General features: G+C 38.7%; 2 protein-coding genes across 3 annotated transcripts; one reads left to right on the top strand and one right to left on the bottom strand.

The window, feature by feature from the left end:
* Nucleotides 1-1007: 1007 nt before the first annotated feature.
* On the bottom strand, nt 1008-6386 carry rbm34 (RNA binding motif protein 34). Its single transcript, XM_004065534.5, has 11 exons — nt 6170-6386; nt 5696-5852; nt 5299-5426; nt 4545-4761; nt 4106-4165; nt 3972-4015; nt 3150-3233; nt 3010-3073; nt 2891-2933; nt 2685-2803; nt 1008-1663 (listed from the first exon to the last, which is right to left on the bottom strand). Exons 1-11 carry the CDS (start codon nt 6190-6192, stop codon nt 1337-1339), a joined length of 1266 nt encoding a protein of 421 aa, XP_004065582.1. The 5' UTR covers nt 6193-6386; the 3' UTR covers nt 1008-1336.
* Nucleotides 6387-6591: 205 nt separating this feature from the next.
* tbce (tubulin folding cofactor E) lies at nt 6592-16955 on the top strand. 2 transcript variants are annotated; one of them, XM_004065609.5, is made up of 16 exons: nt 6592-6983; nt 7997-8081; nt 8206-8370; nt 9153-9238; nt 10142-10241; nt 10332-10434; nt 12023-12099; nt 12195-12287; nt 12814-12878; nt 12995-13059; nt 13196-13348; nt 13847-13985; nt 15514-15582; nt 15664-15723; nt 15811-15902; nt 16108-16955. In XM_004065609.5, exons 1-16 carry the CDS (start codon nt 6869-6871, stop codon nt 16201-16203), a joined length of 1563 nt encoding a protein of 520 aa, XP_004065657.1. In that variant the 5' UTR covers nt 6592-6868; the 3' UTR covers nt 16204-16955. The 2 variants fall into 2 exon arrangements, with proteins under 2 accessions (XP_004065657.1, XP_011479516.1); XM_011481214.4 differs by having other exon boundaries at nt 16049-16955.
* Nucleotides 16956-17540: the final 585 nt, after the last annotated feature.

The following is a 17540-nucleotide window of genomic DNA, read 5'->3' as shown; positions in this document are numbered from 1 at the left end:
CCTATGTGTTCTTCCTCTAACTGCATTTTAGTTTACCCTCCATCCCTCCTTCATGTGGACACCCCTGAGGTTTCTTCGTTTTTTCCAATTTAGTTTAGTCTGTTTGTTGGTTCAATTTGGTATTTTCTTATTGAATTCTATGTATTCATGAACCTTTTGATTTTCTGTTTTACTTTTTCAATTACCGATACGAAGCCCATAGAGACGACTGTCGTTGTGAATTTGGGGTATATAAATAAATGGAATTAAATTTACCATCACCAAGCATGAAGGAGGAGTGAATGAATAACGGACACATTGGAAGCGCTTTAGGCGTCTGGAAAAACGTAAATCCAATCCATTATTATTCATTTGAACAAAGAAATACTCAAATGGAGTTTTTTTACTAAATTTTGTTTACATATGTCTTCCCTCAAGAGAAAAATGTCACAAGAACACGCTTAAAACAAAAATACAATTTTATTATCGCCTAGAGGCTTCCGTTGCTCTTTTATCAGAAGCTCTGCTAACTGTGGTTGTGAGATTCTTAAGCTTCTAATTGCAAAACTGTTTATGACTTAGCATATTTTGAATTAATACAACAAAAGTTAACACTAGTTATCCTAAATAGACTATCCCATCCTTTTTTGGAGCCTGCTGAATCCCTTTCAGGATCAAACATCTCCAGTTGCTGGAGCCTATCTCAGCTATTCGGCGATGGTGGGGCACACCCTGAACGGGACGCCCCACCCTCACAGTCACACCTGGGGACATTTTAGAGTCACCAGTCAACCTATGAAGCATGTTTCTGGACTGTGGGAGGAAGAACCCAGCTGGGGTTCAAACCAGGGCCTTTTTGATGAGCGCTAACCACTACACCACCTTTGCAGCCAATTGGCCTACATATATCTATAAATATGAACACATTTCCAGCATCTATCATTTTATTAGTTTGGTTTCAGATTTTTAAAGTTAATTTTGCGTTAATGACTTCTATGAAGTTTATAAAATGATGACCGTGTCCTCCGTATTTTGAAAACATTTTATTATTTTGTTTTACAGAAATGTTGATTCCTGGAGCTTTCTGTGAATTAAATGTTTTCTTTAGAAATCAAACTGACACGGAACAGCAGATGCAACAGAAACATGATCGGGTTCTGGGTCAGAAGTGACGCTGCCGGCTGCAGGAACGCATTTCCCCCGTAGATGACAGCGTTTGCAGAAGAATCTTTCCCTGATTTTTGGACAAATGAGGGAACGGATGGTCTGGTGGGGTCCTCGGATCTCCGTACTGAGAGATCTTAATGACCGGCAGAACAAAAAGTTCCGGTAAAAAGCAGAAAGTCTCTTCAGCAGTTCAGATATGAACCCTGTTCTTTGCCTTTCCTTTCTTCTTTAGACCTTTCTTTTTAGGCTTTTTGCTTGGATCTACCATCTCGCCTTTAAAGGAGGTGGACTTTTTTTCGGACTTCTGCTGATTGCCAAAAACCTTTTTGGAAGATTTGAAGCGTCCGGGACTTTTGTCTTGCCATGAACGTTTGTTCTTTGCGGGTTTCTTGGCGGTTTCTTTGCCGCCGGTTTGGTTTTTCTGTTTCTCCTTCTTCACGGACCTCTTCACGCGGATGGAGCGTCCCTCCAGCTTGGAGGCGTTCAGTTCCAGTGCGAGCTGCACCGAGTCTGCGCTCTGCAACAGGGAGACTCAATCTCAATTAAAGCTGCAGGAGGTGTCGTCCTGCCACTGGCTGACCGGCTGCTGCACACGACACATTCATGACGGAGAAGAAGAAAAAAAAAAAACACTTTTCCAAACGGCGTCTTTCTGTTGCTTTTATCTCCATAGCAACAAGTTTAGTTTTTGATCACCTTGCGGTGGCGAACAGATTTATGTCATTGTCTGACGAAACTACAAAAGTAACATTTTGGATTTCCTTGGCAACAGAGCGCATGTCATATTCTTTCCTTCAGCTTGAAGCAAAGTTTAATGCATTATATGTTCATAACATTACAGAGAATAAAGTGCGAGCCAACAGGAAAACGCCAATTTTGCAAGCTTGCCAAGTGAATGCCGTTCAAAATGTGCAAATGTTGTTTTTTTGTTGTTATTTTATCGAGTAGCATCCCAGTGATGCTCCATTGGTTGGGAGGCGATGGATCAAAATTCCTAAGAGGAGCTGATATTAAAGATGTTTTTTTTTTAAATCTCTGTGAGATCAAAGGTCAATAAACCTTCTTTCATGGTTGTAAACTTATTCTGGCAGAATGTGTGAAGTTTTGTGAAGATCGCTAGAACAGAAGTTTTCTTTCCCATATTAATGGGAAATGTCAAAATTTTACACTTTGCCACAAAATGGCCATCCCATAATAAGTGCATAACTTCTTTTGGACACAAGTGTTTTTTTTTTTTAGTGGATTTGAAAATATCAGTTTGTGCTCCTTAAGAGATTTTGGCCCCACTCATGTTTTTAACGATTTCTCATCATTTTTTGGTGCCAATTTTGGTGAGTTTTTGAGTTTGTGCGTAATTTTCGCTCAAAGGCGCAGAAAGAAAGAAGAATTGAAAAAAACAAACCTTCAGTTTAGCAGTGGGACAGACTAAAACTAGATGTACTTAAAAACATTCAACCACAAATTACAACCTTACTTATGGCTAAAAAGAAACTTCCATGCTGCAAAGAGAACTGCTTGATGGTTCTGGTTCATCTTACCTCAAACAGGACGTATCCAAATCCTTTTCCCAGTCCTGAGTCCTTGTCCCGCACCAGTCGCACTGCTTCCACTGTCCCGCAGGTCTCGAAGTGCTTTCGGAATGCCTGCTCATGTATATCTGCTCAAAAAAAAACAAAACATGTTCCTGACATCTGAAATCTCTGATCTTGCAGTGTTTCACGAGTTTTGTCATCCAACAACTCACCAAACGGCAGATTCCCAACAAAAACGGACCGCTTGTGATCGTGCTGCGGGACAGAACATTTCTCATCAGACTCCTGCGTTTTTGTCGACTCGGCAAGTTATTTCAGTTTGTAAACTCACAGAGGAGCCGTCTGTCGCTCTGTCCACTCGGATGTTGTAGTTCGTCTCCACCTCCATGCCGTTGCTGTTGAATCAAAGTGACAGTTTGGCAAATACTGAGTCAATTTATAATCTGGGATTATGTCCGAAAAAGGCTGCACCTCTCCAAAGCCCTGATGGCCCCCGCCTCTTCTTTAAACACCACATAGGCGTTCATGCTTTTCCTCTGAGGATGAACTTGTCGTCTGGAAAGCAAAATAAATAAAAAGAATTTCAAGGAAGAAACAGGCTCTTCAACTGACACGATAATCCAGATTAAAAGAGATCTCTGCAGATGTGAAAGCAGAACAGGAGCAAAGCTGCCACCCAGAAACTGAACTGAGCTGGTTTTTAAACTCCATTCAACTGCCGTTAACCTACTTTTCAGAAATCAGGTGAAAATGTCCACGGAAAAGAAAAACAATCCAGAAAAAAAATGAAGAGTGGGACTAAAATAGATCCTTGTGGTACACCACGACAGTCTATGATGTTTAAAAACAGTGCCAGGTAAAAACCCACTCCGATCCTCTTCTGATCTGTTCTTAAAGCGTTTCAGTGATCTTTTAATAATGATTATGCCGTTTTAGCTATAATCTAAAACCCTTTGTCGTTTTCTAGGACATAGTTTCTGCAGAGGGGCAGGGACAATTAGCGTGGAGCACCCCGTTCCCCTTCCCCTCATCCATAACAGAGTTTTCCGATTACACACTGAACTGCTAGATTACAGCCCCTCACACGCCTAAAATAACATTAGCGGTGCAACAAAAATGGCGAGCAAACTCTGGAGCTATTCAGCCGTTTGATCCAGATAGCAGGTCAAACCAGATTCTAAAGCCAGACCAAATTCACACCAAATACAAAAGAGACACATATGTAATCTAAATATTATTTTTATATTAACTCAGCAGGAAAAAATAAATCACTAAATTTGCCCAGGAATGTACCTGATAGCTGCAAGTTTTCGAGACATGGCGGGATCTTCTCTGACCTGCAGTCACAAAATGAAAGAAATCACAGTCAAAATGAGAACTCAAACGGAAATCTTGCTGAAGAATCTGTGCTTTTATTTTTATTTTACCAGAGAGCGAAAGCGAATTGATTCAATGGATCCTTTATCCTTGAAGAGATTCAACACGGTCTGCAAAGTGGCCAAAAAATGAATAACAAATCAAATCTGTGCACAGTCGATGATAAAAAACACAAACAAATGTTTTCAAATGTGACAGATCAAACACGTCACAGGTTATAACTACATTTGTGCTCCGCTCACGTCAGAGACTTTCTCTTAAGAAGTATTTTTAGTCATCAAAGCATCAAAAACCATAAAAATCCTTTTTCCGCAGATCATGCTTTCAACAGTAAAGCACAGAAGCTGCATGAATTTAATTGATACGAACTTTCATTTGCAAAAAGTCTTCAGATATTGTCTGAATTTTTCAGTTTCTGTTATTTAAAAGGATAGCTGAGGCTTCAGGGTTTTTTTTTAAGTCTAAACCGATAATATTCTGCAGAAGGACCTTCTTCGTGCAGGTGACAGGAAGGTTGCCGACGAACACCGTCCTCTTCGTCTTTGTTGCCTCCTCGTGTTTTCTGGCTTTCATCTTCTGCCTCTTCAGCACCCAGTACTCTGCATCCTGCTCTCTGTCCAACTCCAACACCTTCCTCTTCTTAATCTTCTTCTTCACTGAAGAATCATCTTGTTCTTCGTCATCTGCTTCCCGTAAGCTGCTCTCCCTAAAAACCAGCAGCAAAGACAAATCAAGAAAAAAAAAAACAGAGATATAGCTTTAAAATAAACCTGATGGTTTAAAGTCCCACTCCGATCGTCTTTTGATCCATTTTCAAAATGTTCCCAGTGGCCTTTTAATACTGATTATGCTGTTTTTAGCCAAAAAAAAAAGAAGTTGTGTTGTTTTCACAGACACAGTTTCTACAAGGCGACAGGAGTTCATTAGAAATTCGCCTCTGACTTGCAGGTGGAACTGTTGGCGCAGAGGAACCCCGCCCGAGAGTTCAGAGCAGGGAGATTGTGGCGCACCCAGCATACTTTCTACATCACAAATATGATCTTTGCAAACAACCTTTTCTTTTTATCTGATCCTGATTCACAGCGATTCGACTAAAGAAATCCTCAAGAATGTAATTTTAAGTTTTATCTTTTTTATATGCCATCCAGCATAAAAACAATGCCACAAGAACTTGTTAAAAACACAATTTTTATAGGAGTGGGTCTTTAAAGAGCAAAACAGAAAAGTGAATGAATCTGGGTACCTGTTTTCAACTTTCTGCTCTGCGACAGAGCTCTCTCTGGGAGGCTTCTTCTTTTTCTGTTTCTCTTGTCTTATTCCATCTGCACTTCCTTTCTGCAGCTCCTCTCTTTCCACACTCCTCGGAATTAGCTGCCAGAATCCAAAACACATTTCATTTTTATAGCATTACAGGTGGTCCAACTTTAAAACTAAGAAGAAATCGACATTTTGTGAATTCGTTTTGTAAATTACTGGTAAATGCTCTAAATTATTTGCTTAACTGTTGCAAATAAGATACAACCTTCAGTTTACACTTTGCTAAAATGAAAGGACACTTAATAAAACGGTTTGTTTAGTTCCTTCAGAAAGAATGACGTGATCGGGGCCCCCAATGTTAACTTTGAAGGTATGTCGTGTACCTTTGGAGCAGGTTGGAACAGAAGAGATGAGGATGTTGCAGCTGTGCTGAATAACACTGAAAGTGACCCAGAAGCAGCAGAGTTTTGCTGGAATAAACTGCCAGACACCTGACCCACAACATAGTCAGAGGACTGCAGTTCAGATGAGGAATCTCCTCTGAGGAAAGAAAGACACAGACAGACGTGGATGAAATAATCAATACTAGCCAGCCGGGACGCTAAAACACTACTGTTTGCAATTTCTACAATTATGTATTGTTATGTCTAATGATCAAACTTTATTCAGATAATTCCAGCAAAAGTGACAGAAAACATCTTTTCGCACGAGCTCATTAAACAAAGTATAAACTTAGGGCTCCTCCGTTTGGACTTCACATAAACAATTGCTATATGCATAAAAACCCTTTTCGCCTTAAGTATTTTTCCTAATTATCTTTTTTTTTAATGTGGGTGGAAATAAATGTGTAAACAAACCTGCGGTGAGCTTTTTTCTTCATGGTTTTCTTTCAAATATTCCAACCTCACTGTTAAACGTAGAACGGTTTGTGGTTTAAATAAACAATGACCACCTTTCAACGTCAAATGTCAGACAAACACGTTTCTAAAAAAACAAAATTTAAAAACATGTTAAACACTGTTCGCACGTTTTCTTTCCTGACTCGGTACAGTTCGCCTTTAAATTAGTTCCCTCGCGAAACAAATATACAACGTTCCTATGCCCCCTCCCCCAAAACATATATATCTCTATAGGAAGTTTGATGAAAATAGAAAGTAAATTACAATAAGAAACATAAAAGAATAACAAGTATTTAACACAAGATGACCCAAATATTTAGATATAATTTAAAAACAAATGATTTTGTAAGCACTTCCATGCCGGAAGTTTGTACAACTTCGAAATAAGCCGTTTCCGGTAAGCGACTACAAGCAATGACAAACATTTTCAGAACATGTTTGGATAAAATTATCTCTGAAGATTTTCGAAGCAAATTAACTCTAAATTATGGGCTTTTTCCTGTGCAGATAAATGAACATTTTAGGCAATGAGATCAAACATTTAACTGACTTCGAACGGCTGCCTTGTTGTTGTTGTGCTTAAAATTATTGACACCCCGGTTTTTCATCTGGATCTCTCTGTGGTTCGGGTCGGTCCGTCTGGAGGAGGAGGGCGTCATGGGCAGCGAAGGCACTGAGCTGGAGGTGCCTGTAAACGCAGTGGGGAGACGAGTGTCCTGCGACGGGGAGAGAGCCACGGTCCGGTATGTGGGTCCGGTGCCCCCCACATCAGGTAGGATCTATGACGATGCTTATTTATTTATCCCACGATTAGCAATCCATGCATCCACTCTAACCATCTAAAATGGACTGATGCTGTTTCTTCTTGCACTACAAATGTTCACTGATTTTATGGTACATATAATAGAGTCAGTGTGTACAGGTGGCGCAGTGGTTTGCGCTCTTGCTTCACACCTAATAGTTCCCCGTTTCAAGGCCCGACTGGGGATCTGAAACAGAACACCGTGTTTGGGTTTTCTCCGACATCCTCCCACCATCCAGAAACATGATTCATAGGTTAATTCAGTGCTTCTCAAGCTTTTTCTCTTGTTTCCCCCCTTTGGAGGAGGACAGATGTTCATCCCCACCGTGACACAAATGTGACAAAATAAGCCAAATATGTTAAACTTTAATACCATATCAAGATCTTAAACATTCCTGCTGCTATAGACTAGAAAAATAAAATAAAAAGAGAGGATCGTCCACTTTGCAAGAACAAGAAAAGTAAACCTATGTGCAAAAATAAACAAAAAGTTGTGTTAATGGCTGCAATGTGTCTGCTTTGTGCTACACATCTTTTTCGAAATGAGGTTGCAGGTTTGTTGCTGCAACTCTCAATTCATGCTCAATTTTGAGCCGAGTCGCTCTGCAGAAACTATGTCCTAAAATACCCCACACAGGTTTTCTGAACACTTTTAAAGTAGATCAAAAGATGATCAGAGTGGGACTTTAAGTCCTGCAGACCAGCACTAAGGCGGGAAACTACCTTTTTTCTTAACTTATTGAGGTCGACGTGATATTTCTGGTCAGGTCTGAACCATGCATCAGCATCTGCAGACAAGCCAACCAACGCTGCATCAGCTACAAATTGTTAGTTACCAATCGCCAAAAAATCCACAGCACTGATAGAAAATAAATGGATTCCTTTAGATTAGAAACCAGACATCAAACACAAGCAAGAAAGGATTTTGAAGTAGATATTCTGATGGTTTTTAATTTCTGCATTTTTTTTTTGTTTTGTTTTAGGCCTGTGGCTCGGCGTAGAGTGGGATAACCCAGAGAGAGGCAAACATGACGGAAGCCACAACGGCGTTCAATATTTTACATGCAGGTGATCCCCATCTGCTTCTGTCAAACACTGGCTGAGAAAGTAACATTTGTGTCCAACAGTTAGAACTTGGAGGAAGCTGTAGAAGCAGGGCACTTGGTATCTGAATCTTTCTATTCTACTCTAGTCACCCTACAGGGGGTTCCTTTGTCCGTCCGGCCAAGGTGACTTTTGGAGTGGACTTCCTGACCGCTGTGCAACAGGTGTACCTGATCGACCCGGAGGCAGTCCTGAGTGAGAACGTCTCAGTTTCTTGCAGGAAGCTGGATTGGGCAGGTGTGAAGGAGCGCAGGTGAGATGTTTCTGGATGATGGATTGTTGGTTTTACTGAATCTCTGTGTCCGGCCGGATCCAAACTGCATTCAGAATAATTCTGTCTGAGGTGTGTTGGTGTTCTGGGGATGCTGCTGTAATTGTTGCTCTGCTGTTTTTTCTGTTATTAATTTTACTTCAATTTACATTTAGTGTTATAAAAGCAAAGACATTTAATCATAAAAGCATTAATTATTGTGCATTTTATTGAATGCACTTATAGATGGTCCAAATAAGCAGACGAGTGAACTTCTAAGCCAATCAAGAAGCCAAAATTACACAATGGATCCAATCAAAGACGCAATGGGAGAATCATGTGACAAGACTTAATTCAGCTCTTAAAAATCCTTCATAAAAGCAGAAAGCCTTGATGAAATGACCTCGATAGTAGTTTCTAATTTACCGCATGGCATCAAGGTTAAAATATTAAACACAGTCTAGACTTCTCCGTAAACTTGGTTTAAGGCAAGTTTATTTATGTAGCACATTTTGTGTACAAAGACAATTCAAAGTGCCAAACAGAAAACATTAAAAGAAACTAAATAAATAGTAAAAGTGTGATCATTCAAACATAATTGAAAGAAAGTTAAAAAGAACTGACGCTAAAGTTGCTAAACACCAAAAACAAACTACAGAAAGCACAAAAAAACCACAAGCAGGATTCAGTTTATCTTTTGCTCCTAAACTGTCTTTCACAAACAGATTTTGTCATGAACGTTTGGTCATGCGTCTTCATGATGTTTTGGGGTTTCTTGTGTTTAGTTTTCAGAAACTTCAATCAGTGGTGCTGAGCGGCTTTGAGGTGAACGGACCGGGCGCCGCTGGAGAGATCAGGAAGACACTTTACAGTATCTTTTTTCCCGGCCTCAGTGAGTCGGAACAATATGTACATAGAGTCAGGACCATAAAGATTTGGACAGAGACACATTTTTTTCTAATTTAGTTTCTGTACATTACCACCACAGTGAATTTTAAATAAAACAACTCAGATGCCATAAAAGTGCAGACTTTCAGCTTTTATTCCACGGGTTGAAGAAAAAGATTGCATTAAAATCTGCATAATCCTAATTAAAAGACTACTAGGAACGCTTTGACATGAGATCCAAATAGGATCCGAGTGGGTATTTAAGGAGCAGACCTTCTCCTTTTGGGTTCTCCCAAATGTCTAACTATGGATCACTTGTCGTCTTTTCAAATTCTGTCTAATTCTTAATAATTGTTCATCAGATGTGTAACTGGAGCTGCAGAAAAGATGAGGGAATTCAGTTTTTGGATTTTTGATGCAACATTCATCAAGTTTTCACATACTTCTGCTGCATGGAATATCTTTGTGTTGCCATGGTGATGGACTCAGGCTTATGTTAAGGATAACATGTCATTGTCATCTTAGCAAACACTTGCAGCTTGAACTGTAAAAGAGAACCTCACGCATCCTCATATGGAAGAAGCAGTTCGGTCCTCTCCATCCTGGTCATGACATGAGTCATGCATGAACAAAGAAGATCCCAAACAAACCCAAAATACAAAACCATGTCAGGAAACGGCCCGGACTAAAAATCCAACTGCAGAACATCAAAAAACGAATTTAAGAGTTTTTTTAAGGCCTGTGTTGTCAACAAAATACGTCTGTTTTTTCTTCATCGTTTATGACATTTCAAAGCACATTTTAGTGTGTAATTATGCAAATGAGGAGGTGATGCCACTTCCAGAGCTTGTAGAAAGACCGTCAGCGCCTTAACAACAGCGATCAGACGTTTGCTGGTTGGACCTGAGCGGGACTCTGCTGTCCCGCTGGGAGGACGTGGCTGCCATCACCGAACAGCTGGTCAAACTAGAAGGACTGCAGCTCCAGTAAGTCCTCCTCAGAACAAATGAGCCTCATTTCAAAGGTTTGCCCTCCGTCCTCTGAAATGTCTTTTGTTTGCCGTTTATGTTTTTTAGCAGGAACAGGCTAACTTTGCCCTCTGAGCCCTCAGTTCACAGCCAGGCTTTCTGCAACCTCAAAACGCTCGCACTCAACCAATGTCAGCTCACCTGGCCACAGGTACAGACTCATGCACTCGCACTGCATGCAACTACCTCTTTGTGTTTTAGCTTTTACTATCGCTCCATAATTACAAGCAATAGGTTTGCTTTATTAAAGTTTAAAGAGTTTTATCTGCTGCAGTGATGCTGTAACCCTTGTGCTATCCTAGGCACTTTAACGTCGGGAGTTGGGTCATCTAGACCCACTAGACCAGGGGTGGGCAAACTACGGCCCGGCGGCCACATGCGGCCCATCAAGCCATTAAATCTGGCCCGCCAAACTGGAATAAAGCATATTGATAATCCTTAGTAATGTTTTATCTTCCCTGTAATTTTGGTGTCTACCCATAGATGGTGCTCTACAAACACATTGAAATCAATTTATTATTGTCTGGGAGCAGAAAGATATTCTGCATTCATGGGATCTTGGAAGATTTTTTTTTTTTTTTGTTTTGTTTTTTTTTGTTTAAGTGCATATCCCGAGTTGGAAAATCATTTTTTCCTTTTCTTTCTCTTATAAAGTGGATTCCCACATCTCGGGTTTAGCCCTTGTGACCAATTTTAGAACCCTTTGCGGCCCCAGAGTCAAAAAGTTTGCCCACTCCTGCACTAGACAGTGGGCTGAACCTTTTTTCTTCAATGATTTGTGATCTTCACTGGTGTCCATGGATTACATGAAATCTTTCCACTTTTATCCACCTTTGTCATAGTAGGGAGAACACGTCAATGTAAGGGTGGGGTCATCTAAGATAGCACAAGGGTTAAATGTGTAAACAAACTAAATTGGCGTCAAATCTTCACAAACATACAGTCTTTGCACAATAGCACTGGTAACATGTCCGGTTCCTTTAAACATCATTTTTTAAGTCTGACTTTTTTAAGTCTTTTAAAAATTCACTGAATTTTTTTAAATTTACTGAATATCATCTATAGCAGTTTTTGTCAGCCAGATGCATCATGGGAAATCATTCAACGAATTGGTCTTAAAAACATGAACCATTACAAGGATATCATCCAAACAGGTCCAGATTTCACTCGGGGTGGTTAGAAATGCAAAAACACATAAAATACTTTGAATACATGACTTTTGATAAGATAAGAATGACTGTATGTTGTTAATAAAGACTATAGACTGTTGTTTCTATAGTTACATTTTTGGTTGGTGGTGTGATTTTTATGAAGGACAAAGAGGACTTCGGCTCTGAAAATCTCACACTGATCTAAAGAATTCTTGAAGCAGATTTAAAAAAGAAAAAGACACTTAAAAATGAAAGTATGGAACCATGTTTGTTTTGGGTTTGTTAGATGAATCAACAGTAAACTACGGTGGCCCTGAAGTTCAAATCATTCAACAAATCACTCAATAAAAAAACATTTTTAAGATCACAAAAATAAAAATGAAACATGTTAATAAGCAGTATTACATTTTAGAAGACAAAACAAAATTGCAAAACGTAAAAAACAAAAGTGAAAAAAAAAAATCAGAAATCAAAATGAAATATTAAAAAATGAAAAACTTTTCACCAACCAAAAGAGGTAGGTACTGTGGGACAATGCTGGTTGGATGATAAAAAGATGATCGGTGATTCTTTAATCCTCTTTTTCAGATTCTGAAGTGCGCCCCCATGTGGCCTCAACTGGAAGAACTGATTTTAGAAGCAAACAACATCACAGAGCTTCAAAGGTAAAAACTCCTCGCCTGTGTTCTTTCCTTCAAGCTCACGCTTTTGTTCTTTTTTTTTCTTAAACAGTTTTTTTCTTGTTTTCCGTTTCTAAAAGACCGGAAGGAGTCCTGCAGTCGCTCAAAAGTCTCAACCTCGCCAACAATCCTCTAGTGGAAGACACTCTGCTCAGTATATCTGCCCTGAACAGGTACATCCACCATGATGGGGCTTATTATCAGCAATAACACACATTTGTATGGTTTTATTTAGTTTTTAGTGGGGAGAAGCGCTTGATTCATTGGATGATTGTTTTTTTAATTGATCAATATCCTGCTGAGCCATTTTTCTGATCTTTATTTCATTTTTTGCTCCTTTTAATGTAAAATTTTTGGTCATTGTGAGAGAAAAGTGACAAACTAAGAGGACGATAATGATTGGATGATTCACACACGGCTCTACTTTTGATCTTACAACGAATAAAAGGACATTCAAAGCCCTTTCTGGTTATATAAAAGTGCAAGATATGTTAACCTTCTGTTGAATAATTAAATTAGGTCAACGTTGCCTATAGGAAAAAATTTTCCTCATATCTTAAAATGCAGCAAAGCTGAGAAAAAACTGTTTTTAAAAAATGAACCACAAAGAGGAAGGAAGTTGTTTTTTTTTGTTTTGTCTAATGAAACATTAATTTAACATCAGGTGAAGCAGAAGTGATGATGTTCTCTCTGCTGCAGGCTGGAGAAGCTCAACCTCTCCACAACTGGAATTTCTGTCATTGGATTTGAAGATGCTGCTCCTGGTAAAATGAGCCATTCCTTTAAATATTTTCAATAATTGTGTTGTTTTTTTGTTGTTTTTTTGGGAGGGACATCAAATGAAAAACATGTTCAGATCTTTTGGATATTTTCTCTGTAGGACAAAAGACGGTCATGTTTCCTGCTCTGACCTCTCTAAATCTGAATAACAACAACATCACGGAGGTCAGTGTGGGACGAAGCCCTGGTGGATGTTCCAACATTTTCATGATTCATCCACAAAATTATTCAAAGTGAAAACCAGCTTTAGTTTTGCTCTAGAAACAAACTGATTTTAATGACGTCTCTCTCCAACTTTCAGTGGTTTGTTGTGGACGAGCTGGCCAAACTGTCCAGTTTAGTTAGATTTTCATGCCAAGGTAATCGCCTTTTGAGCAAAGACGGAAACCCAAACACAGCCAGGCAGATGGTCATCGCCAAACTGGAACAACTGGTGTTTCTGAACAACTGCACGGTGAGTTAAGCCTCATTTTTTATTTGGGGTAATTATGTTTCTTCAAGGTGTGGATCTTCAAGTGAGCATTTCCTGCTTTGGTGATGAGTTTGATTGGCAGATTCATTAGCCAATGATGACATTAGTTGACCTGCTGCGTCAGGAGAGACTCAAAATTCACTGCAGGGATTTTCTCTCACAAATGTGGGAAGATTCTCAAATGAGAGGGAGTTTGTAAAGGCAGACTCTGCTGCCATTCACACGATCTGTGAGTTCATATTACAAGTGTGCCTAAAAAAAATCATGTTTGTGAAGCATTTCTGAAACTTTTATTGTGTTTTTGTGAAACACAACATGTGTGTTCCAAATCTAAGTTGCTCGTTTGCGTAAAATTACAGTTGTGAATCAGAGCGTGTGTATTTGTGAGACAGGTTGTGTGCATTTCTGATTATTGAGACTAAATAAATTCCATATTAATGTCATCTGTGTAATTTATTTATTATTATTTTTTATTTTTAGATCATTTTTGATGAAAGAAGGGGGGCGGAGCTTGACTACATCAAGATGTTTGGGGAGGAGTGGCTAAAGGCAGGGGGGCCGGGCCAGCCCAACGCTGACTTCATCAAGCAGCATCCATGTTATCAAAAACTCATTGACAGTAAGTCTCCCTAAATTCAGATGATGTTGAAGTGATTTCATAGAATCGTGAAGAACGGCGAACAGGTTTAAGGACATTTACTTCCTTTACGGTTTGTTTTGGAGGCTTCTCTTTATTTTTGTGTTACGTTTCCACCTTTTCCAACAGCAACACAAACATCAACTGCAGCGTCTCCAGAAATATGTTAGAAAGCTCATACAGCTGTGACGTATTTCTCCATATTTTCACCAAATAGGTATATTTCAGTGCAATATGGTTCTTATATCACATTAATGAAACAAGTCATCTTATTTATAAAGTTTAGAATAAGTCAAACTAAAGGAAATGTGTCAATTTTTCTTCCACAGCACCTTAAACACCACTTCAGTAAAAAAAAATGGTGTTTTAACATTTTTTTATGGCATTTTTCTGATGGAGGACATTTATAAAAGAAAATTGCGCTTAAAGTCACTTTTGAGAATCTATGCCCGTATAAAACGGCATAATCCTAATGAAAAGAGCAGAGGGAATGCTTTGAAAACAGAACAAAGGACGTTCTTCCTCTTTATTTGTGTTTGGTTTATTTATTTTATTTTATCAAATCAGGATCAGGAAAAACCAGATTGTAATTTCAGGAAAAAAAACCTGAAAATTTGAAAACCACTTTAGAAATCACATTGTAAAGTTGAAAAACACACAATTTAAAAAAACAAATTGTACATCTGAAAAAAAAAAATCAATTTGAGGAAAACTGGAATAAAAAGCTATTCATCTTAAACTCTTACCAAATAAAAACAGAAGTTTATTTGTAACAGCTGCCGTTTTGTTTTTTGCTTTGTCTTTAGTTTACAGGAGATGTCAATCATGTTCTGGTAGCCAATGGGATGAAAGCCCCGCCCACACATAGAATGGAGTAAACACAAACAAAAAGTCTCAAACTGTAAAATGAGGCACAATGAAGGAGAAAAAGAAAACATAAAAAAAACAGCATCTGTGACAAACTATTTTAATTTGTTAGCAGTTTTAGATTGACTGTTTTATTTAATCTAACATTTCAGTATTTGTTTAAATCTAAAATAAGTGTTTTGTTTCAATTCTCAAATCTCGCTTTAAGTTCACAATGCTTTTGTTTACTTTTTTCAAACTTGTTTATTTCCATTTACTTTAAGTTGATCCAGATTTACCCCACATCAGAGCTTTGAGTTTGATAGTTTTAGCCCAAAATGTCAGTAGCAAAACCTTCTTCTTTTTGCAAGTCTTCCATCAGTTTATTTCTCGCACACTATGTAAAAAGGACATCCAAAAAGTGCTTCAGTCTGAATATTTGTCCCAAAAAAGATTGAAATATTGCTCCTTAATATATATATATTCTTTTTCAATTTACACTTTTTTTAATTTATTTTTTGTTTTTGTGAAAGATTGTCTGATATGACTCTGTAGGTAGAATAAAAGCATTTCCTGCTTTTTTTGTATCAATAAAAACAGACAGAAATCCAGGGTGACTGTCAGGTTTGAAGGTTTTCTGATGCTGTGGATGATCTTTCTTCAGAGTATGGAGCTCCGGACGAGAGCGAACTGAAGAAGCCGCAGCCGTTCGCTCTTAAAAACCAGCTGATCAGTAAGCCCCGCCTCTTTCTTAATCTCTCCCTCGTACATCAAGCAGCATCCTCTAACCTCTTCCTGTTTTCCTCACCGCCAGAGATCACATTTTTGTTTCCCAACGATTCTGACCGGAAGCCGATAGAGAAGAAGCTTCCAGGTAGAATCTGGAACTTTGTGCTCAGTTTTCCAGAGAACTTTTCTTTTTTTTTTTATAATCTAACTCGGACTCGTTTCTCCTCTGCAGCTTCTATGGATGTTCAGAAAGTCAAGGGGCTCCTCCACAGAATGCTGAAGGTTCCTGCAGCTGATTTGAAGCTGTCCTACAAAACCTCCAAGGTAACGCGTGCTAACATGCATCATGTGCAGCTGCAACAAACTCTGCAAAATCCAATGGGGGAAAAAAAGAGGAATTCTAGCTGCCACCACGCATGCGTTTGCATTGAAGTTGATTATTCTGTCATGAAGCATTTCTTTGTTTTCAGCGACGGATTTCTCAGTTCAATCTGTGTCTGCTGAGCTGATGGTCAAATGTTTGCCACAGAAGGCCGGGGTGGAGTTTGACATCGACAACGACCAGAAAACGCTGCAGTTCTTCTCCGTAGAGGACGGAGACCAGGTGCTGGTCCGCTGGTCCTGACAGGACCGGAGTCGGGATTCTGCATCACAGACTGACAGCTTCAACGCCACGGACTGAATCCAGAGCAGCAAATATAAACCCGAACTCATCACATCTGCAAACTGCCGAGGCAGCTTTCCAGGGGTAAAGGAATGTAAATGCAACATTATAAACATGAGTTTGTCTTTTCCTGCTCATTTCACACAAAATGTTTTAGTTCAAAGTCAGAACCACAAACTCTAAACTTCCTTCTCTCTGGTTTTTCAAAGTACAAATCTACATTTACAAAATAATTCTAGACGATGAGGAAAAAAATCAGAGGAAAGTCTGTAAAACAGCAGAGAAGGATCATATTTTCAGATTAGTTTCAAAACAAAAACTAAATTTCACGCTGAGATGTAAAAGAAAAGTGAACTTCATTGAATCGCAGAAACCAGAAAGACGATCTGATGTAAAAATGGGTCTCATGCATTCTTTATGCTCATGTGCTCAACATTTAGTCCCAGTGTAATGTTTATACTTTTTGTATTTATAGAACTAAAATCCATTTCAGAGATGCCCAGGTTTCATAAAGAAATGCAAATATTCCTAACAGCCTTAGTGAGGAAAGACCGTCAGAGTATTTGTGGATTCTGCTAGAGTTAGTCATTATTATTACATCTAAATGGTACTTTACGTTTCATAAACCTGAATCGGCTTGTTGTTGGGCTCAGAGACGACTTTAATGAACCTGGATGTTCATAAACTATCATTAAAACAAAAGTAATAAATGACTTTGCTTGATTTCCTTTCTTCTTTTTTTAAATTATATTTGATTAGAATAATTTTCTGTTAAGATAAATGAACTCATTTGTCTAAAATGTCATATGTAATAAAAAAATTATGTAAATCTATTAAGAAAGTGGAAAAATAATTCTTGAAAATCGAATTTAAAACAATGAAGCTAAAATCAAACAGAACTTCCCTCACAACTGAAAGTCCTGGCCAATAGAAACACTAGAAACCTGAAGTTTTTTTCAAAAATGTCTTTTAGGAAGAATAAAGGAAAGATGATGATCAGAAAGTTAACTTTACAGATATCTAAGCAGATTAAAAGTATTTCCAATAATTGTTATTTTTTTTACTAGTTCTGTCCAACAACTGAGCAAACAGATGAGCGCTGAAGGCCTTTTGTGTTGCACAGGTTTTACTATTACCAAACTCCTTTACGCCTTCCTTACGTGAAGGTCAGAGACGGTTTCATGCCCGAGTCTCTCACTTTCATGCATCTTCAGAACTCACTGAATCGTTTTAGGGCTGCTGGAGCCAATCCAGCTGCTGTTGGGCCAGAGTAAATGCTGAACAGGTCACCAGTCTGT

Source organism: Oryzias latipes, chromosome 1 (genome assembly GCF_053564925.1).
Source record: "Oryzias latipes strain Hd-rR chromosome 1, Olatipes_Hd-rR_3.1".
Classification (NCBI taxonomy): Eukaryota; Metazoa; Chordata; class Actinopteri; order Beloniformes; family Adrianichthyidae; genus Oryzias; species Oryzias latipes.
The sequence above is the reverse complement of the archived record's forward strand: the minus strand, read 5'-3'. Positions and strand labels throughout refer to the sequence as shown.

Bases quoted from the DNA above. Each gene is read 5' to 3' on its own strand.
- rbm34 (XM_004065534.5), bottom strand. From the start codon at position 6,192: ATGAAGAAAAAAGCTCACCGCAG. The intron at 4,762-5,298 runs GTACCCAGATTC...GCTGGTTTTTAG, and splicing joins GAGCAGAAAGTTGAAAACAG to GGAGAGCAGCTTACGGGAAG. The intron at 2,934-3,009 runs GTGAGTTTACAA...TCTGTCCCGCAG, and splicing joins GAGCGACAGACGGCTCCTCT to CACGATCACAAGCGGTCCGT.
- tbce (XM_004065609.5), top strand. From the start codon at position 6,869: ATGGGCAGCGAAGGCACTGAGCTGGAGGTGCCTGTAAACGCAGTGGGG. The intron at 10,435-12,022 runs GTACAGACTCAT...CCTCTTTTTCAG, and splicing joins GTCAGCTCACCTGGCCACAG to ATTCTGAAGTGCGCCCCCAT. The intron at 15,583-15,663 runs GTAAGCCCCGCC...CCTCACCGCCAG, and splicing joins TCTTAAAAACCAGCTGATCA to AGATCACATTTTTGTTTCCC.